The sequence below is a fragment of the Gossypium raimondii genome, chromosome 5 (assembly GCF_025698545.1).
Source record: "Gossypium raimondii isolate GPD5lz chromosome 5, ASM2569854v1, whole genome shotgun sequence".
NCBI lineage: Eukaryota > Viridiplantae > Streptophyta > Magnoliopsida > Malvales > Malvaceae > Gossypium > Gossypium raimondii.
Window position 1 is genome coordinate 11297104 of NC_068569.1, and position 22157 is coordinate 11319260.

At 34.3% G+C, this 22157-nt stretch overlaps 3 protein-coding genes and 1 long non-coding RNA gene across 5 annotated transcripts; 1 reads left to right on the forward strand and 3 right to left on the reverse strand.

The window, feature by feature from the left end:
• Positions 1 to 5224: 5224 nt before the first annotated feature.
• LOC105770737 (uncharacterized) lies at positions 5225 to 8478 on the reverse strand. 2 transcript variants are annotated; one of them, XM_012592064.2, is made up of 5 exons: positions 7843 to 8478; positions 6419 to 6571; positions 6162 to 6303; positions 5745 to 5983; positions 5225 to 5607 (listed from the first exon to the last, which is right to left on the reverse strand). In XM_012592064.2, the coding sequence occupies exons 1-5, from the start codon at positions 8314 to 8316 to the stop codon at positions 5401 to 5403; spliced, it is 1215 nt and encodes a 404-aa protein (XP_012447518.1). In that variant the 5' UTR covers positions 8317 to 8478; the 3' UTR covers positions 5225 to 5400. The 2 variants fall into 2 exon arrangements, with proteins under 2 accessions (XP_012447518.1, XP_012447517.1); XM_012592063.2 differs by having other exon boundaries at positions 5745 to 5986.
• A 145-nt stretch (positions 8479 to 8623) lies between these two features.
• On the reverse strand, positions 8624 to 9601 carry LOC105770738 (protein LURP-one-related 11). The gene is made up of 3 exons (XM_012592066.2): positions 9305 to 9601; positions 8973 to 9212; positions 8624 to 8888 (listed from the first exon to the last, which is right to left on the reverse strand). Exons 1-3 carry the CDS (start codon positions 9530 to 9532, stop codon positions 8751 to 8753), a joined length of 606 nt encoding a protein of 201 aa, XP_012447520.1. The 5' UTR covers positions 9533 to 9601; the 3' UTR covers positions 8624 to 8750.
• A 4264-nt stretch (positions 9602 to 13865) lies between these two features.
• LOC128041314 (uncharacterized) lies at positions 13866 to 15173 on the forward strand. Its single transcript, XR_008196115.1, has 5 exons — positions 13866 to 13966; positions 14282 to 14376; positions 14468 to 14564; positions 14759 to 14817; positions 14899 to 15173. It is a non-coding gene; the product is annotated as an uncharacterized LOC128041314 (long non-coding RNA).
• Positions 15174 to 15404: 231 nt separating this feature from the next.
• LOC105769400 (alanine aminotransferase 2, mitochondrial) lies at positions 15405 to 20998 on the reverse strand. The gene is made up of 15 exons (XM_012590009.2): positions 20628 to 20998; positions 19750 to 19800; positions 19416 to 19466; positions 18896 to 18961; positions 18750 to 18811; positions 18375 to 18453; positions 18188 to 18292; positions 17998 to 18108; positions 17589 to 17726; positions 17422 to 17496; positions 17198 to 17318; positions 16932 to 17086; positions 16465 to 16539; positions 15940 to 16143; positions 15405 to 15717 (listed from the first exon to the last, which is right to left on the reverse strand). The coding sequence occupies exons 1-15, from the start codon at positions 20820 to 20822 to the stop codon at positions 15601 to 15603; spliced, it is 1605 nt and encodes a 534-aa protein (XP_012445463.1). The 5' UTR covers positions 20823 to 20998; the 3' UTR covers positions 15405 to 15600.
• Positions 20999 to 22157: the final 1159 nt, after the last annotated feature.

The window sequence follows — 22157 nt, forward strand, 5'->3', positions numbered from 1 at the left end:
CCTTATTCATTAGGGTGCAGAATGTAGCTGGAGCATTCGTGAGTCCGAAAGGCATCACAAGGAACTCATATGAACCGTACCGTGTCACACAAGTCGCCTTTGGTTCGTCCCCCTGGCTATCTCGAACTTGATGATACCCGATCTCAAATCTAACTTGGTAAACCATCTTGCACTACCAAGCTGATCGAACAAATCTGCAATAAGAGGAATAGGGTACCTATTCTTCACAGTGATCTTGTTTAGAGCTCGATAATCAATGCACATTCTCAAAGACCCATCGTGTTTCTTTTGGAACAACACTGGCGCACCATATGGGGATTTAGATGGTCTAATGAATCCCGCATCCAAAAGTTCCTTCAATTGTTTCCGCAACTCTTCTAATTCTGGCGGAGACATACGATAGGGGGCCCTTGCTGGCGGCACCACATTGGACGCTAACTCGATTTTGTGGTCCACCTCCCTCTTGGGTGGCAAACGTTTAGGCAACTGAGCAGGCATTACATCTCGGAATGATTGCAACAATTGTCCCACTTCTTTCGGGGTCTCACTAACAGACTCAGCGGTCTCTTCGATCTTCAAGGTGGCTAAATATGATACTTCATTTCTCCGTACACCTTTAGCAAACTGAATTATGATGTTGTTTTTCCTCAAAGCTTCTCTTCCTTGTCACTTTCACCATGCATTGATGTTTCGCATCCGAGATCACCAAGTAATTGCTCGAAGGGGCAATAAGAGCTTTAACCTGATCAAGGAAGCTTAGTCCCACCATAAAATCATAGTCGTCAAGTGGTATTACCTTAATGGATACCTTCCCTGACCAATTGCCGAGCTGAAGATCCACTCCCTTTGCAACCCCCTTGATTGGAACACTTTCCGAGTTCACTGTTTTGATTCGACCCCTATCATTATCTATCTTGAGGCCCAGTTTACAAGCAGCCTCCTCAGACATGAATAAATCGGAAGCGCCTGTGTCAACGAGCGCATTCAATTTTCTGCCGGCCACAATGATGTCTACAAACATCAAACCATGGCTCATTCTATCTTCGACACCCCCTAGTATCGATCCAAGGTTGTTATCCTCCTCATCGAACTCCCCCTTCGCTTCCATCGCCTTGAGAGCGGCCTTCTTTGGACAGTCCTTGATCATATGTAGATAGAGCTAATGACAAAAACTTACTATTTGCTTCTCCCAAATTGTATAATCCGAATGAATGAACGAATTTCTTTTATTTTACTAATAAACCTCACACTTTCCGATAACTATTAATTAAATTGCTTTCATATAGTAGCTTAAAGTTTTTGTTTTGGTTTTCCTCTTTAAAAGCTGATAGACATACGTGGGGAGATTATAGGTTACGCCTTGTTCATGCTACAGCCTGATACAGCAAATGTAATTTAAATGTACTTTAACAAATCTGCACTTTTAAGATATTGATGAAATGAATCAAAATGTAGATGAATGTAAATATTTTGAAAATAAAAAAGAAAGGCAAGTGAGTGGATCTGGAATCATTGCTTTTATGCCTTTAATCAAAGGTCAGTGACAGTGTGATATCATAATGAAAAATACAAATATAATGAAACCAAAACTTTTTTGTTGCGTTATGAATTGAAATCTATGGATAGTTGAGGGAGTGGTGAAATGCATATTCTGTGAAGCACAGCACAGCACAGCACAGCCAAGGCATTGGGTGGGGACTCATCTGACTCTCTTCAGTGCACAAGACAAAGTTTCCATTATTTCAATATTTCTGGTTTCAATTCCAACCCCACTTTTTCTATTTTTATATGCCCTCTCTCTTTCCCATCTACAGTAATAATGAAATGCAAAAATTAATAAAGTGGCATTCCACGTGTTCACTTACTCTATATAACAACTTAAGTTTAGTCTTTTAATAAAGGTTTAATTACTGAGGATGTGGGTGTTTACCCAGTCCATGAGCTGAGTAGTGTTATTGATTTTGGATAAAGCATGTCGGCTACGTGCATCTTAATTGCCATAAACAAGGGATAAATGAGAGGCATTGAGGCCCCAATTTGAAACGAGGTTGAGAGAAGTGGGGTTTGGTAAACATCACATGCAAATGCAATTATTATTATTAACTTCAACATATTAGTGTAAAAAAGGGAGACGAATGTGGGTTATGGGCCTCAAGTCAAAAAGGGGTTTTGTTATGAATCTAAATTAACGCAACCTAAAAGCATTTCATAAGCTTATGATTAAGACAAATCTTGCTTTTAAATTTATATTATTTGCATGGTCATGGTCTTATCCCTAGAGCTACACCTTTTGAAATGACAGTGTTATTTTTAGATTGTCTGAACATTGAAGAGACAAAAGCTGTCTATATAGTAATCTTTCCTTCAATTGTTGTATAATTCACCATTTTCCAACTTAATTAACAACTAAAAAGGTCAAATGTTCCGTATTTCAATGGCATCAGGGAGATGGAATTCCTTGATCTAACATTTAGATTCCACAATCAGTTATAATTTTGATTTTTTTTTTATAAAAAAGATAGAAGTATGCAATAGATAGTAATAAACAGGTAGATTAGAAAAACATATTTTTTATCGATTGTGAAAGAGGTTAAACCGTACATAGACTCCGATAATGGATGTTGTCTTTATTATATCACAACCCTTAATTGTTGACTAAGTTGGCAAACATCCAAGCTAATCGGCTCTAACTTCCACTGTACCTTGACACTTGCTCAATAAAACCCTCCTCATCAATTGTGAAAATCATAACAAACACAGCAATCAACGTTAAGTTTTTTATTCTTAATTAATAGCTCTCAAAAAACAAGAAGGGACTATGAATTGGATTTATATACTAGTAAAAGACAGACAAACTATTACATGATCCATAAAATCTCTAAGAGCAATTACTATATATCCCTACCGTAGTACCATCTTACTCTTGCCAACTAAACAAATATCACTACTACTCATTAGTCATTCCTGACCAATCTATACTGGAGTTGCTATGACTAGAGCATCCTTTTATAACCAAACTACCTTCTTTTTTCTACTACTTCTATTTTGAAATACCTCCATAGCTGTTGTAGACAATTTCTGAACCTCATTCCTTGTTTATAAAGATCAAGTTTCGCACCTTTAAATATCACCTCATTCCGCATTTCCATATCAACCACATAGTCTTCGCACCGATACTATATATACAAGTTGCATCGTCTACCCCTTTCCATTGTTTTCAGTTTAGCATCCAATTCTTTACATTGCCTACGTTTATACTTCCCATTCTAATGCCTAAACCCAGTCCAAACTATACAGCGTGCGAACAAACCTTTATTAAAGTGATTCTGCTTACATAGTTGACAAATAAGTATTATATTTTGAAAGAAGTGCTAAAGAAAAATCACAATTTCATAAAGGAATATCACTATTCCACAACCACTTCCAATCAAAGTTTACTGTAGTTTCTATGCCTTCATATGAATTCATAAGGAATTTAGGGTTTAGGGAAGTTGTCTAAGCTTGCATACACTGACTTCATATGAATTCACAAGGAATATCAATGAATGTGTTCAAATGAATTCATCTTTCCCTTCACTAGGAGAGTACTTAGTTCCTTACCCTAACCAGTCTAAGCACTTTGATTGATACACCATGGGACTTTAACATAAGACAATCAATATAAAGGGAGAGATGCAAATTGGGAGTATACCATTGTAACGGCCTGACATTAGTCAATGTCAGAAAATACGGTTTCGAAACTCTATTTCCGTAAACTGAGTCCGAAATGATAAAATTGTAATTTTTATGGAGTTTATAAAAAATATATTAAAGATCGGTTAATTAATTTAACCGAGAAAATTATTAATTAAAGCTCAGGGGTTAAATTGCAATCGTTGTTGAATTTTAAATTGAAAAATGCTTGAAGACCAAATTAACAATTAGTCAAAGGACCAAATGGTTATTTAACCATTAATTTGAAAAGAGTTTTAATTAATGTATTTTAATTAAGTTTTGGAAACCTATTTGCTTGTATGAATCGTCGATTAGATATTAAAACGAGTCATAATTGCTTCGGCAACAAATGTGACATTTCATGTTTCGGACCCAACGACCGGGTCGGGTGCAAGGTCTTACAACCATTGCCTTAAGCATAAAGGTTTCCAATGTGCTCATTTATTTTTGCAATATATCAATAGGGGTTGGAAAAACTTTCTTGTTACAAAGGGATCCCAACTAGATTCCAAGAGTTTTGGGGTCGCTTTACGCTTTTGATTCTTACATATTCGAAAACCACCGCTTTTATTGATTCCTACTTAATGGACTAAGATATAAATAAAGATTTTCTATAATTGATGGACAAACTTGATATTCCTCCAAAATTCCCTTCCCTTATTTTGTATCCTAATTGCATGCATAAGTTCAACCCCTAAGAAAATATTATCAATAATACGTCTCCCTTATGGTGTAATCAATCTTGACTAGCCCCTTCAATCTACTCACTCACTACAACTTTTGTTAAAATTTTATAAACCACATTATAGAGGCAATTGGACATTACCTTCATCCTCAAGATACGGGTGATCTACGATCTTAAATTCTTTCAATAAAAAACCAAAACATGCTTCAGTTATGAGAGGACCTACAATATTCCAGAACATGCTATCAATCCCGGCAGCTTTAGAGCATCATTTTAAAATACCACCTTTACTATTTCTTCTGGTCTAATCACCCCTCAAAGATAGTATGGGATAATCGTTAAAAAAAAAACCATCAATAAGAAATAAAAATATCAATTCAACTTTCAATTCAACTCTTGTACCTGAAAAAATTAATCAATGAAATCTTTAACTAATGTTGATCGTGACATTTTTATTAACTTGACTAAAATAGTGATACATAACATATCACATGGACTGCATATTGACATGGCATTTTTGCGGCATCAAGCAAATATTTAAAAAATCGTTGACAAATAGATACATTTTAAAAAAATTTATTTAAAATAATATATCTAGAATGAACTGAATAAACAACTATCCACATTCATTTGAATCTAGACAACCATTTATCCGGACTCATCCCGAACTTGATTCCTTTGATAATTACTAAAAATTAAAAATATATATAAAAGAAACTTTTTAATAATTATAAGTTATTAAAATCATTAAAAATTAATAAAAGATATTAAAACCACTGACATGAACCTAGACTTCTTTTTTTCACTTAACACGTACAAAACTAATTTTCATAGAAAACCAAAATAAAATTGTCAATATTATAAGGATTAAACAAAATTTTTACTGTTTTGCTCAAAATACAATCGACAAATACATAAAAAAAATAAAAGCCCCAAAATGAATTCTAAAGCATTGAATACAGACATTCACATTGAGAATAAGAAGTTACATTGAAGCGCCACTATAAATATAGTTGAATGAGCTCATCACTAATCACGGAAGGAGTAAGCACACCCAAATCTGTAAAGAGTAGAGTAAGATATTGAGGAGGAGTGTAATCTCGAGCCGATGTTTCTACCTCAACCTTGGATGGGATTGGTACCCCAAAATCAATGGGGCGTCGCGCAGGACTCATATCTTTTTGGTCCAAAGGATAATGTCGAGCAAACTACAAGGAAGAAGAAATTCACAACTGAGTTATGCTAGGCGGTAGTCTGAACCCTTCTTTCTAGGTTCGTTGTATGTAGCGTATTTATTTGTTCGGATTCAAATACTTAAGAGCAAGAAATGAAGCTTTTTAGTTACCTTGTAGCTTTCTGCAGCCACATAAACAGGCTTGTTCATGCTATGTGCCACCAATGCAATCTGGAATGTCCCCATCATGTTAATGATACCTCCACTTTCAACCACTCCATCAGCTCCAAAGAGTACCACGTCCACCTCATCCATAGTGTATGCCACAGCAGAGTCTATTAAAAGCTTTACGGGAACATCAAGCTTGGCCAGCTCATTAGAAAATCGTAATCCAGTTCTGTCTGGCCTTCCTTCTGTATTAAAACAATGTGAACTCTTTCATAAACACCGCCATCTGATATGACTTAGTAGAACATTTGCAAAAAAAAAGATAAAATGACTAGACTTCTTTTTTTATGACAGCACATTTGGTTTAATCCTGTTAAGAAATAGTTGCATGCACATGACAAGGTACATAGAAAGTAAAACCTGTGCAGAGAACTCTAAAGTGTTTCTTGTTTTCAGCTGCTGTCTTCAATACTTCGAGAACAACTCTAGAGAAACCATGTACCAAAATGGTACAACCATCAAAAAAAAAATCTTGACTTAGCATTGCAATAATCCTGCGAGCCTACAATGTTTGGCAATAATGTCTTTCAACAACAGGAATGCTTCAAGTATAATTAAAATGAAATGAAACAGTAGAGAAGCAATTTACTAGAAAAGCCACAATTTATCTGAAATACCTTACAAGATATTTCCCCAAACTTCTCTGCACGTTCGATCAGGCGAGACTTAGCTGAATTAAAGTCCTCATACTCTAAAGCTGATGTTCTTGTTACATACAACATGAAGAGATCACAACCAGCTGTCAACGAGATAGAGGTTGTGTCCCACGACTGGCAAAGCAAACATAAGCTTGAGAGTGAGGCAACATTATTTAAACAGCAAACTAAATGAAAATGATTAGCAGACAGCAATTCAATTTTCCCATCGGATTTCGTATTGTAACATGGAAACCAACCGTAATGTGGTATTAACTGGGACAATTTCAACATTTTACTATTTAGTTTCCACATCCCAATAAGCTGAACTCCACATCCCAAGTTCATACACATTAGCTTGTGGACATTTTAATTGTAAAAAAGCTGATGCCATTAAAATGCTTTGCTTCTTTGATTACCATGACATTAAAATTCTCCAAAACATAGTGAGTTAGCATATAACATGTATCTAACACAAATTCAATGGCATACAATAACTCATAACTACAAGTATTGGCAACAGATGTGTGCAAAACTTCCTCATAGATATGGCATGCCACCAAAAACATCCCTTCAACACTTGATAATGCTCAACACCTAAAAAGGCATTCTTTAACTGGATAATTAACAATATGATTAAGCAAACAATTATTTAAGAATTGGAAGTAGCATAAAAGAATTGCTTCCGGACTAGTCACATGCATATCCTTTTGGCCAAACAGTACCAGATCTATCCAGCCACTCTAAAGGACTTAAGCCTATTGCCAAAGGTAAAAAAAAATCACAAAGAGAAATGCTTTTGTATCAAGAAACACAAACTTATAATATACTTCTGAAACTAGGGTGCCAATACAACTCATAATGTCCATGGGGAACTCAAGAATAAACTCAAAAATGTACAATTATTAGGCCTTGACAAGCATACTGCATCATGGTGTTACCATTTTATTGCTTTGGGAAGTAGAAACGCACAAAAAAAAATTGTGGCTCTTGCAAATTTCAGCGTCCTAACTCCTGAAAATAGAATAAACAATAGACACGGAAAACTAGCAAAAAGCACACCTTCCTTTACATAGAAATTATGAGTGAAAACTGTCTACGGATTCATGTGCCAACGGATAAAATCAATGTTGACTGTACCTCCACGAGGAACATAAATATACATATAATTCTCTTAAGATCCTAATGTACCTATCGATGACGAAATAATAAAAAATGCCACTGAAAGATTTATAAAAGCATGACAAATATAATAAGCTTAAAAATTATTCAAACAAGCAAAGCTAAACTAAAATTTATCATTTCACGAAATTTCGCAATATAATTAAATCCATCAGACATGATCAAAACAATGGCCACTCTCTAAGGCATTTTTAAAAAATGAAAACAATAACCAAAATACTCACTTTAAGCGAATCAGAAGCCTTTTTAAGCTCAATTTCAAGCTCCATCATAGTGGCAGCCCCACTCGTCCTAATAACCGCCGCAAGGGCGCGAATAGCCGCCACAGCCTCAGCCAAAGCAGGCTGTTTCCTCCAGCTATTGAACTCATCAATAACACTAAACGCCTTCCCGCTTCCTTCTTCTTCTCCTCCTCCTCCTCCTCCAATCCGGGCAGCTCCCTTATCACCTCCCAGCGAACCATCGTCGTCGGAATGACGGCCGACAGCCGCCTGGGCCTGAGCAAGCCAATCGGTCGTTACAACGGCGTGGTGGGCGGCACGGGTCTGGTAATAGGCAGAAATGTTAGATTTAGGATTTAGGGGAGAATCAGCCATGGGAGGAGGAGATGACAGGAGGAAGGATTCGGGACTCGGTGCAACGGTGCGGTTTTGATGTTGCTGTCTGTCCAGAATGAAAGAAGCCGATCTCCACCACATTGAATAAAATTCGTGTGTTCTGTTCGATACGTATTTTTAAGGCCGTTACTTTGAGTTTTTTTCCTTTTCTTTTTGGTATTTGGAAGCGTTAGTTTCTCCGGAAAATTTGAAGGAAAATTAGGGAGATTTAAGGAAAAAAAAACTAGGCTCTCTTATCGGTAAAGGCAGCGAGAGAGACTGATTATGCGCCTGTTTACTGTTTAGGAAAGGTAATCAGGCGATTATTTATGTTATTAATAGATTTAAAATTAAAGTATGATAATTCGCTAGCATTAGTAATTATTACATAATTTTAAACAAAAGGTAGATTTGGATAGAATAATAGAAGATTAAGTGATTATCAACATTTTAATCACAATAACCACTGTAGTTTGGATTTGATTTAGATATATAAAACATTAGTAAGATGTACATGAACAAGGGTTTTGACTACTTCACAATATTGTACCATTGATGAGACTATAAACTACAACAAGGCCCATTACAAGAGAGTGATCGATATGGGGTTCCACCACCATTGTCAATACATCTTCTCCTAAACTAACTCCACTTTTAGATTGCTTTCTTTTCACCTGTTTCATCGTCATGCAATAACACCATTTAATCAACAATACTTTAAAGCATTCAATAATTATAGCTATTGTTATCAGTTTTACCTCCGTAATAAGCCTGCCGAGCTTGTCTACAATCTTGAACGTTGATTTGCCTGGACAGCTTTCAATCCGGTAATGTTGACACGGTTGATCCCCATGTAACCTGACAATAACTTCACAGATGGAGTCGCATCTTAAAATCCTGCAACTTTTTCGTACTTCAAAACCTGGGTTTTTATCTTCATCGTTAACTCTTCCACTGAATGTTCTAAATCCTTCCCAGAATTTAATCAACCTAAATTTCTGCAACCCATAAAGAAATAACTTAATTGATTTCCATATTATATATAGTTTTCAGAAAATCATTATATGATTCTGATAAAATAATGCTTCACCTTTCTTCGAATGGTGAACAAAACTTTTCCGGTAGAATCCATTAGGTAAACTTCATCGCAGTACTTGCGATTGTAATTATCAACACGATAAACGATCCGGCCGTTTGAGTCGAACACGGTGCAGCCTTTGCCGCTAAGAATCAGAGATTTCATCCAAATCGTGAAAGTTTCTTCCGTTGATGTGGTGAAAGGAACATATGGGACATGTTGGGGATGGATCTTTAACATCTGCAATAAATTTACTGGTTTGGACTTTCTGTCCTAAAAACCTCTCGACGTTTTAGAGCACTAGTTCGTGGGGGTAATGTTTATTCTATAGAAAAATACCTATATATAGTTTCAAAAAATGCAAGTATCTTTTAAAATATATATATAAATGATTTGAGTTAAAACTCAACTTTGCCATATCAAGTATATTAAATTTCAGAGATTGTTTTTGTGTTTCTTGACTTATATTCTTTAAACATTTAAGAGATAAAGCTTCGAAAAATGTGATATAATTAAGCTTCATGAATGTTGACATATATATATTTTATTCTTTTCACTCATGTTTCTTCAACTAGTCGAAGTTATTGAGTTTTTGGTCCCATCCGTTGAATTAAAAAATTAAAATATTTTAGTTTAATTAATTTTAGAATATTTTACTAATTGAACTTACTTTTAATTGGTTTAATCGTTTCATGTCAATTATTGATCTAGTCAGTTTAAAAGTACATTTTAGATTAATACTCCGACCGATTCTTGAATTAACTTATCGGTTCGGTCCGATTCAAATAATATTACTTTTCACAGTTGCATTGAATTTCATAAAGGTAGCGTTTTCACTATTTTATCTTGAAAATGAACTTAGACAACTGTCAAAATTCCTCAATTGAAATATTTAAATTAATTACTAAATTTATTATATCAAAAAATTTAATTGAATCGAATTATTTTTTATTTAATGTTTCTATTACAACTCTAATAATTTTTATTTTATATATTTAAATTCATGTAAAATTTTATCAACCATTCATTCTATTCAAACATTTAAAAATTTAAGAACCTGGAGTATTTAATTTATTAATTGAATATTCACCTTTCAAGAAAACCTTTACTTGGAATTATAATTGTAAAATAAAAGAGTAAAATATACAGATAATCATTTAATTATAAAAAAATTATTTTAGACACTCAAAATAAAAATTTATAACTTGAGCATCCACATTATATAATTAGATCATTTTGGTCACTCCGGTTAAAAATCACAAACGATAAAGTTACATGGCGTTAAAAATCAATATAATAATAATTTTAGCTCTTAACTTTTACATATTATATTGATTTAGTCATAATTTTAAAAATTAACTCTCAAAATTTACAAATATTTTTAATTTAATCTTAATTCTAATAATTTTAAAAATATATAAATATTTTAAAAAATTATAATAATAAATTTAAATTTTATATTAAAATTTATATAAATATTAAATAAATATAATTATATTAATATAAAATAAAATAAGAATCCCCTTCCGAACTCCCCACCAGCGTCTCTCGCCCTCGTCAATCTACTCTCATTATGGAATCTTGCTTTTATTTAAATTTCTGCTTTTATTGCGCTAAATGAGAATAAATTCTTTCACGTTGCAAAAATAAAGAAATTCAACAAAAATAACATAAATGATAACGTAAACATTTCATTCAAAGAATCAACTTCATTACAATAAATCTAACCAACTAAAAAATTAGTATCATAAATATGAAAATCACATAAAATAAGCAGTGGCGGAACTAGAATGTTAACTTTGAGAGGACTAAGGTGGGAACGAAATCTCCACAACTTGCAAGTGGAGACAGCTACAAAGAGAAGGGACGAGAGAAATAGTTTGAGTGCCAAGAGTGAAATGGCTCTTTTCGTATTCTAATTTTTACTCCCCAATTTTAACTTCTTCAAAAAGATTCTCTTTATTTTTATTAAAGGATAATTCTTTTAATAGTATAAAATTATTGAAGGGTCTACTTCTATATTTGGGAGGGTTATAATATGTATATAAATGGAGAAATTGAAAAATCTTAGACTTCGGGGCCATCGTCCCCGGGTCTCTTAGTGGCTCCGCCACTGGAGAGGAGAGCCAAACAAGCCCATAAATTTAATACTTGAAGAAAGCAAGAAAATAAATGATCAAACAGAAGCCAATGGCGGCTGTAGAAATGCCGACGGAGAGTCCAGCTCCAGCATCCAACGACGGTGATGGCGCCTCACTAACCTGCGCCGAGGCAATGGTTAGAATTGCCATTACAAAAGTCGATATTGTTGGGGCATTGAAGATTGTGAATGGGAAAAAGAAGGGGTGGAAATGAGACACGATTTGTAATGTTGGTTGTTTCATATTTGAAGAGGAATGAAGATAAAAAAAAAAACTTTGCTTCGAATTGTAAAACTTTATGCTTTATTTGACTTTAATTTTTCTTTCTTATGTTTGGATGCTTGGAGGAGGTTCGGCGGGGGAGGGGGAAGGAGTGAGAATATTTTTATTTTATTTTTTTAACATTAATATAAATATAAAATTTAAATTTATTATTATATTTATGGAAAATATTCATGTATTTTTCTTGAATTTTTTAGAATTAGGATCAAATTGAGAATATTTATAATTTTTGAGGGCTAATTTTATAAAATTATGACTAAATTGATATAATATATAAAAGGTGAAGGCTAAATTTGTTATTATACCAACTTTTTTTACTGCCACATCAGCTTGCCGCATGTGATTTTAACATGAGTGGCTAAAATGATCAAACTATGTAATGTGGGTGCTCAAATTACAAACTTTTTTACTTTTGGTGCCTAAAATGAAACTTTTGATAGTTGGATGACCGTATGTGATATTTACCCAAAAGAAAAACATTTTGGAAACTAACTCCTAATCCCAAAACTTAAGATTAAAAGCAGAAGTGCGTTACACCTCAATCAGCATTTAGAGGGGGGAATAAAGCGTACTCGTACTTGCTGTGTTAACCAAGTTTATCATCTGATACTGCCAAAAAAACAGTAGAATCTTTGTCTGAAATCCTATGTCCATTTTTTAATACTAACAATAAGAAGAATAATGTAGTAGCCAAAAAAGAACAGAGGAATGTGAATCACGCTTCGACTTCATCCCTTACCTGAAACCTTGCAGCATTACCTCATTAAATTGATTAATTAATTAAACCCTAAGTACGTGGTTATGATGATTAGAGATCGCAACAAGGCATTGCTCCACGACCGTGGCCATCATCAAGCGGCATTAATTAGGTCAGGGTTTGAAGATAATAAACTTTAATCCATTATCATTAAGGTTGATAGGTTCAACAGATTTTATATATTTGAAGTCCGTCTTAAACCCACCTCATGTTTTTATTATTTATAAACAAGGAAAATGTCTTCAAACTTCTGAATTTAGTAGAGATCAACTGAAAGGTGGAATTCGAAGGCCTAATAATAAATATTTTTAATCAAATTATTTTGCAACTCAATTATCACAATAAATTATATTTGTTTCTCTTTCTGCCGTTTAGAATTGCTTGTAATTATATGTATTTTTAGTTAGTTTGTTTTAAGGTTGTGTTTAATCCCAGGAATGTAAGGTTTTCTAATATGAGATTTGTAACATTTTCTTAAGTTAGTAAGCTTATTTGCTTAAGTAATTATACGTTCGGGTGATAATGTGATATTCATAATTTTAACTCATTTTAATGAAATTAATTCCAACCAAAATAAAATAATAATGATCAATCTTAATGAATTAAATTATTCGAGTCATATATTTTTAATTATATATTTGTTTATTATATTATAAATTGAGAAAAGTTAACACTTAATCTATTATATAATATTTTATTTATTAATTTCTGTTTTGAATATTACTTTTAATAATAAATTTATCAAATTTTAAATCATTTCCGTCAAATTTACTCTTAAACTATAATAACCAAAATTTCCTAGTATTTAATTAGGTGGTTATATAATATAATTAAATTCTCTATAATGTATAAATAAGGTTAGTTGATTTTCCGTTAAAAGATGGAAAGAAAATGACTTCTGCCAACATATTTTTTCAACCCTTACCCACTTATTAGTTAAACCGGTACATTTCTCCGTTAGTATATCAACGTAGAAATTACTACATTAAAACGGTGCCGGCTTTAACCTGGCTTGTTTTCACGACAAAAGCAAGCACGAATGTCTCTCTCTTTGTATGGGCACGTAGTAGTTTTTCGTTGGATTAGGTATAAATCTAGTCGATCCGACATGTTTCTCACCAAATAAAAGCATATTTATTTACTGTTAAATTTTCATAAATTTCTTTTGGTAATTGTTCTCTGAACTGAAGGAGTGAGTAGGGAAGGTGGAATATGCTATGGAGGCCATCAATGTAAAATTACTTTTTTTTTTTTTCTATTTGTTTCTTTGGAAAATCACTTTACTGATTAAAGTTCTCTCAAGGGAAAATTTTGTTTTTATTATCATATTTATGTCAGCTAGCTAAGTGTAGTCTTTTGCTTTTACTCGTGTTTTAATGTAAATGGTTTTTTTTTTTTTTTAAAGAACTGCAGCTGGGTTCAACTGCAATTGGAATAAAGACCAAAGACGGTGTCGTTCTGGCCGTCGAGAAGCGCAGTACTTCACCCCTGTTGGTCTGCACTCTTTACTTTTATCTAATGTTATTCATTTACTATAAAGGAAGCGTTTTTAAGATGTAGAGTTCCATGAATAATAATGAAATGATGATTAGCTGTTAGGGTCTTAGGGGGTTTGTTTTAACAAATTACTAAGACCTCAGTTGCAAACATTTGAGTGGTTGGGTCAATACTCTAGGATTGAAACTTAGCCCAGACCTCTAGGTACTGAAATCTCTTTCAGTATGAAGCATGTTCATGCATATTAGATTTTGTGGGAATGTAGTTGTTGCAACTTATCTCAGACCTCTTAGGTACTGGATTCTATTTCAGGAACCCAGCATTGTTGAGAAGATTATGGAAATTGATAAGAGTATATAGGATGTGCTATGAGTAGGTTAATTACTGATGCACTAGTCGAGACTCAGGTACTATAGTTGTTGTTATTGCCGTTATCCTTTTATTTGTAATTCAATGAACCTTTATGCTGATACCTCTTTGATTCACACGGAACCATAGATTCTCATATGGTGGACCAATGACCCAACACAAAGCTCGTTGTGATCTGGCCCTTCGAGATGAAGAATCCATGGTGCAGCTGCATATCTTTTTCTCTGTATGGTTGCAGCTATTTTGATTTTTTGGTCTATGCTCTTTTTTGCTCACCTTAGCAACCAATAAAGACGGGGCTACTCCCCGTATGACATCTATTTGTATGCATTCAGTGTCTTTTGCCATTTAATATAGGGTTGTTTCAATAGCTTTATCTGAAAATACTTAATTCACATACAATAACATTTTTCTTTGCAGTCTCGACCATTCGGGGTATCTCCTCTCATTGCTGGTCATGATGAGAATGGGCCAAGCTTGTAAGTATGCAATTATTTAACAACACGAGAAAGATAAATGGTTAAACCTTTAGGACTGACATTTCTGTTAAACATGTGTAGGGATAATTGATCCCAAGCTTGTAAGTTATAGAAAACACGTGAGAAAGCAGCATACGGCTCCTGGTAAACTCAATTCAAAATTTTGGCTGCCATGGTACTGATAGGGATGCATATCTCCTTGTGCTGCCATTTACTCATTCTCTCTCTCCATTTCCTCCATCATCTTTTCGACCTTTCGTTTTTTATTTTTACTTAATTTTTATTTAATATTAAACTGTAAAATTTTGTTTAACTAAAATCTACTTAATTCAAAGAGGGTTTTTTTTTAAAACAAAGTGACGGTACCAATTCTCAACAGCTTTGATGGTTTTGTTAGGGATGTATGTAATGTCATACTGAGTTTTATTAGGGATTAAATCTAATAGCCTTGATGTCAGTCCAATCTCATATATGAGATATCAATGTTATAGGGTCATAATTATGTAGATTCGTTTGATGGTTCAACGCAGTCTCCTACTCAGAATACCTTTTAATGTTTTTATGGCATCAAACATCACCTTTCAGCATTTGCATTAAATTAGAACTTCTACTTTCAGCATGAGCAGCAACAAATAGCATATTTTGACATATTGACCCCTAGATAGCAACAACAGTTCCAGCTACAATTGAAGACTTGGGTGTACAAGCATTAACACGGTCGATTTATTCTGTATGAAAAGGAAAAGAGACACGTCTGATTCAGCTGAATTCTTTCCCTTAGACTCAGCCTCTGAATTCATCCATGAAACTTTTATGGAAATCTGTTAGACGGGTGACGATTGCTGGAATCTTTTCTTCTTGTGGGAGTATTGTGCACCTAAAATGCCAAGTGCCAGGAACCTATGGAACAAATAACAAAAAGGGCATATCAACTGGCATTAAAAAGTAAAATAAAATAAATTCTTGATGAACCAAAGAAATAATGATAATTATCAAGTAATAGAGACGTCGAGGAGCCTTAAAAGATTTGTTAACTTCTGAAAGCAGAAAACAACTGCAATTTTAAGTGTCCACAAAGCACCTAACCGGATAAAGGCAATGTAATTGCAATAACCAACTCACCTGCCCAAAGCCAGAACCAGGAACAAAAACAATTCCAGTAGCAGCGAGGAGGCGCTGGCAGTAGTATGCATCAGGTGCTTTTTTTGCAGCTTCGGCAGCTTTGATTGCCTTTTCAGGAAGGTCAATTCTGGGAAACAGATACATTGCACCTTCTGCCTTGTTGCATGTTACACCTTCCAATTTGCTGAATGCATCTTCCAGTGTCTGCAATTGGAATAACAACCGTTGTAACAAAAACATATCAAGCTGATATGAATGGATGGAATTGAGGAACGGGTGAAAAGGGACGATGAATAGAAAAAATGCCAACTATTTCATTTGAGTATGACTTAATTGAAATAATTTTGTTAGTAATATAATTTAGATCAGACTCTGCTACAATGGCTATCAACTTCAAGTTTCCAAAATTTGTTGGTAAAGCACCATGTAAGAATGTGGAATTTTGCATTCACTTTTGCTACAATTAAATATTAATGCCCCTTTGCTCATATAAATTAAACGAATCAAACCTAAGAGAGGCCTAACCTTTGCACGCCTGGCTAAAGATGAGAGGATTCCATCTCTTTCAGCACTGTATGATTCATAGGATTCATCTCCAACCTGCAAGTGTCATTTGCTTTATCATTGGCTACAAATATCACATGCATATACAAGGCATGCATGACATAGTTCAATCAACACGAGCTTTTACATTCCACCCATCTAAACATAATATTTCACTCCATTATCCAAGGAAAGCCCTTCCCTAAAGCCCAAATTGTGTACCACACAGCCTCCAAATTACCAACCAACCACGATAAAGGATACCAGTTCAAAGACTTAATGTTATTGGCAAGTATGTGTTTCTTCTATAAGAACCAATGCTTACAAGCAGCAAGGCAAAGTTCTCAATTCGTCCTACCAATGGCATCTTATATTCTTATATTTATGCCAAACATCCAATGTTATTGGAATAAACACAGAAAATTGATTTTAAATGGCAAAAGATTGACCTTTGGTGGACTCATGACAAGACTGGCAAGAATTTGACCCGAGATGTTGGAACACAGATTCACAGATGCCACTTTGTATATTTGCTCCCTGACATCAGCTCCAAACCCAGTTACTTCCATATAACCTCCCCTTTTTCCACACTCTCCGTAGTAACCTGGAGGCAGTAAAAAATTGTATATTCATTATGTCAAAAGTCCAAATTTTGCATAAGCTCTCTTACCTTCTATAACTGCGATAATAGAAGTAAGACAAAACAAAATTTTACCTTTGGAGACTGACTGAAAAGATACTAAGGCTATATCCTTCTCACCATAACCCATGGACCGGGAAACCTTCTTAAAAGAATGGAATTTCTTTTCAGGTACATAGACATTTTCCTGATAAACCTGTAAAACCATAGGTGGTTAATATCACCCTTGGGACTCAAACCTAGAAAGAAAAGCCATTGGCAAGAAATGGCAAAGCCAGAATATATGGAAATTGATCTACCTCATCTGCCAGCAGAACAAGACCTTCTTGTTTACAGAACTCCACAATTGCCTTCTGGTTTTCCTCAGCAAGAACCTGCAACCACAATGAGAATAAAATCAAGTAAAAATGAAACTTAGGACTCTTCTTCATCTAAATATAATTTTGAAAAACATGTTATCTGTTACCTGTCCTGTTGGGTTGCCAGGATTGATTACAACCAAGGCCCTAACAGTGATGCCCTTGGACCTAGAAGTCTCAAGTTGTTTCTTTAGCTCAGATACTTCCAAACCCCATCCTGTGGCTTCATCAAGATAGTATGGAACCTGCACAAGCCAAAAGAAAGCTATAAACACAAGAACTTGCCGATCAACAACAAATCTTTGAATAATAAAAGATTCTCTATTTCCAAGTATTGTACAAGTCCTACAAAGAAAGGCAGATAAAAACTAATCCTCAAGAAACATAAAGCAACTTGATTTTGGTCAATTAAAGCTTGGCCAATAACCAGCAAAAAGTACTTCAGTGACAGCTAAATCCAGATAGCTTATAAATACCTAAAATTCTAAACAATACATGGACATATGATATGCATACCAAAGTTCCACCATGCAGAGCAATTGAAGCAGAGTATAGAGGATACTGAGGGATGGGACAGAGAATTCCATCCTTCTCAGATCTTATCAGCAGTTGCATCATCATGTGCACCTGTAGATGAGATAAAATCCATTCCGTTATACAAGTTTTCATGAAAAACTCATCATTCAGCTTTGAGATAGAAACTTACTGCAGGGCTCGCACCATCTGTCAAGAAAATATCATTTGGATCAGCAGGAAAACCATCACGAGCCTCAATTCCAGCAGCAATAGTATCTCGTAATCCCTTGATACCCTGACAGCGAAAAAATGGAAAATTATGAATAACATGCAAGCATAAATTGTCAAAGTTCCAAAATGTGAGCAATGATCACAACCTGGCTATGACTGTAGGCACCAGTTGCCCTTCCAGGAATTTGATCAAGAATTTGCCAAGCACGTTCAATGGAGTCAGCACTGCAAAAGGCCACAAGCCAAATTACATGAGGCAAAGGAACAATAGTCAAAGAAAACTTATAGTCTGCCAAAGTAAAGATTCTACAGTTAGCAAAAGAGACCATCGCTTTATATTTTGCCTTTTCACTGGGCTTAATGAATAAGCCAAATTAAGAGTAACTAAAGCCATGGATAAGCCAAATTAAACACCCAACACAAACCTGAAATCTTTATCAGGTCAAAGAAAACAAATGAAACAATAATAGAATTTAAAAGAAACAACCACAAAGCTGATGGCCAATAGTAATTCTCTGTACCTGAATAAACCCTGTGTCTCACTTTTGTCCAAAATGGCTGGATGGTCGCATAATGCAAGAACCTATTGCAGAGATGCCCTAGTTAGAATGGCTTCATTAACATGCAACTTTATTGTAATGAATATCACCTACTAACAAAAAACAACCTCTCGGAAAAAAGTTATCGGCTGCTGACCAAGAGATTGTGGATTTCCAATGTTGCAGTACAGTATCTGTAACAGATGATAAACATTTAATGCCAAATAAATAAAATAATAAAACTAGAAGTGTCAAATAAACGTTCTTGTATTACAATCAACCCCCCCCCCCAATTTCCACTTCTCTACAGGACCTTTATTGTGCCTCTTTTAGACAAGAGGTGTTCAGATACACGTAATTACTTCTTTGTGAGAACACCATCCAGCCAACAGAGTTCCACAACCATCTATGTTGGCCAGATGAAATCCAAAACACCAACATAAGAAGTCTCTTTATAGTACTGCAACTGTAGCAAACCTTTGCAGAATCCATCATTCACAAATGGTAATACGATATCAGCATGACATTGCTATTCAACCATGGAGAACAAAAGTAAAGTGGAGGAGAATATTGTCTCAAAGAAAGTATAAATGAGATTGATTCTCCAAGTGTCCACTACAAAACTGTCAAGGAATTAAAAAAATATACCTCTTCAAAGGGATGAGCATCTGGCTTAGTCTGTATCTCTTCTTGCAATTTCTGAAAAAGGTATTAAGAAAATATAATTAAAGCACTATGCCATACATTTTACACTAAATACATCCAGCTTATATACAAGACTAAATCAGCAGCATTTACATAAAATTCTCTAAAAACGTAATGAAAACAGTCAATCAACATTAACACCAATGGCTAATTACCCAAAAGTCACCTTTTAATCCATTCTCCAATTATACTCGGATGTGAACACAAGCATGAGAATATATCTTTCAAGAAATAAATTGTAAAAATACATCAAAGATGAAGCAGATTAGCAAACTACCTGTGCAAGGGTGACAATCTCACCACGGACAGCATACTCGCACTCTATGACCTGATGATAAAGAGAAAATTAGCCATAAGAAAAGACCGACCATAAAAAAAGTATGAAGCTCGCTCATACTAGAACGAGAATATTCTATATCCTAAACGAAAACACAGAAGTGTTAAGAAACTCGAATTCTCCACTTAATGCCATTACTTTTTTTTTTCTTAAAATCACAAAAATTAGCAAATCCATTTCTAATATGCAAATGGTGAGCTTTAACCAAATTGGCGTGCTAAATAGACACTATAAAGATTGATTTGAACTCAAAAGGAGTACATCAATTCAGTGCATGTACAAAAAATAGATCCCTGCTCATTGTAAAGCAACCATCATATTGCATGCAAGAGAAAGAAAAAAAAAATGAACCATTCCTTTGAAAGACAAATACTACAAGAGGAAGAGGAATTAAAGGATACTTGCACATCAATACTCAATAATAAAGGAAACGAATAAACAAGCACAACATTAATATCATCGTTTGAGTACTAAAAGATGGCTATAAGAAACCAGTGATTAGAAAGGGAAAACTCCCCTGACTCCTTAAGCAACTCGATTGCTGCCTCTTAGTTAACAGATACCAAAAAGAAAGAAGAGCTGAGAATGGGATAGGAATGAAACAAATACAAAGCCCGGTCTTCACGGTCAAAGATATAGACTTTTTGAAATAACATGATAAACACAATATACAAAGCATAAAACCCAGATTCAGAAACACGAAAAGAAGAAAAAAAATCAATACCCAACATCAATCAAATCAAACAAAAGAAAGAAAGAAACCCAGATTCAGAACCGCTCCAAAATGAAATAAAAAAAAGGTTAAAAAGAGAGTATACCTTGGGGTTAATAGTATTAAGAGAAACTGGATGAGCCATTGTTGAAGAGGAAGAAGAAGAAGAAGAAGGGGAATCAGCAGCAGGAGAGGAGGATAAGAAACGATATGGAGAAGAGAGTATAGACCGTTCAAACTGATACTTTTGACGCGAACTTTCAATGAGGTTTCTAGCACTGCCAATCACAAATCTCCGCATATCTGTCTATTTATATAGACAAATCCACACTCGTCAACAAAATCAGAGACGAGGCAAAAAATGGTAGAGTTACTTTTTGGAAGTAGGGAAAGAGATATAGAGATTTTATGCTGTCCTTCTATGAGCAATTTGGGGCAACTTTTTTCGAAAGAATCGAAACTATAGTTAAACTTTCCGTTTCGCCCACGGTTAGAGAATTTTGATTCTCCCTGAGCCCAAGTAGCTCGTTCGAGTTGGCTTATTTTTTTACCATTTACCAAATTTAATAAGAACTGATAGCACATGGTAAATTTGACTCTACTTAGAATTAAAGTAACGAAGGCTGATGATCTGTTTTATTGAGTTAGAATAAGAATGCAAGTCCAAGGCATTTATTTTATCCGGCCTAATCCTCAACTTCCCATTGTGAATCAGAAGAAATAATCCTTGAATTTGTGGTATGGAATATTGCAGAGCATCAATGTTATCAACACGACCAAAAACTGAGCAAGCTTTTCTTTGGTCCTTGCAGCCAATCTTTTTGACAAGTCCAATATCATTATTACAAATAGCTAGGAAATGCATTAATCATGTGGACGATGAACTAGAGATTTAAGGTTCGTTTTTATTTTTCCTTTTTTTATTCAATAAATGCAAAGACCTTTTACCCAAGTTGTAAAGCTCGTCACTCTTGACATGCCTAACATCTTAGCTTTGACAGATTAAAGATATAAAATGGATGAAATTGTTTTAGCCGTAGTTGGAAACGGATTAGGATGTATTTATTTGCCAGATCCACATAAGAAGATAAACTCTTAATTAAAAAAACAAACTAAGGAATGAGATAAGAACAAAGTGAATAAACAACTAAATCTTTTTAGGACAATTCTATCTTTTGCCCGAGTCATTCTTGAGAATTTATGATATGGTGTCCAAATATTAATCTATTCAGCTTTAAAATCTTATCTGATGTCATAGCCTTTTTGTATAGATTACAAAGGAGGAAGGATTATCAATGTTCGGATTAGGTTCCAGACACGCTGGATTCTAATTTTGCAACTTCGATATCAAATAAATGTAAGTATCAATTAGCGTTGATGCATCTGTTTAAGGGAAATGCTTCTTTTTTCTTGGTCATGAATTAGGATGTATTACGTTTGCTATGCATAATAAGATAAATCTTTATTTATTTAAAAAAAAACCCTTAATAAAAGCATTATTTAAGAACACATTAAAAATTAGGGTAAACTATCAAAATAGTCATTTTTGTTTAACTCAAGTTACATTTTAGTCACTTATGTTTGAAATGTTACATTTTAGTCACTTACGTTAACGTGTTGTAGCATTTTAGTCACT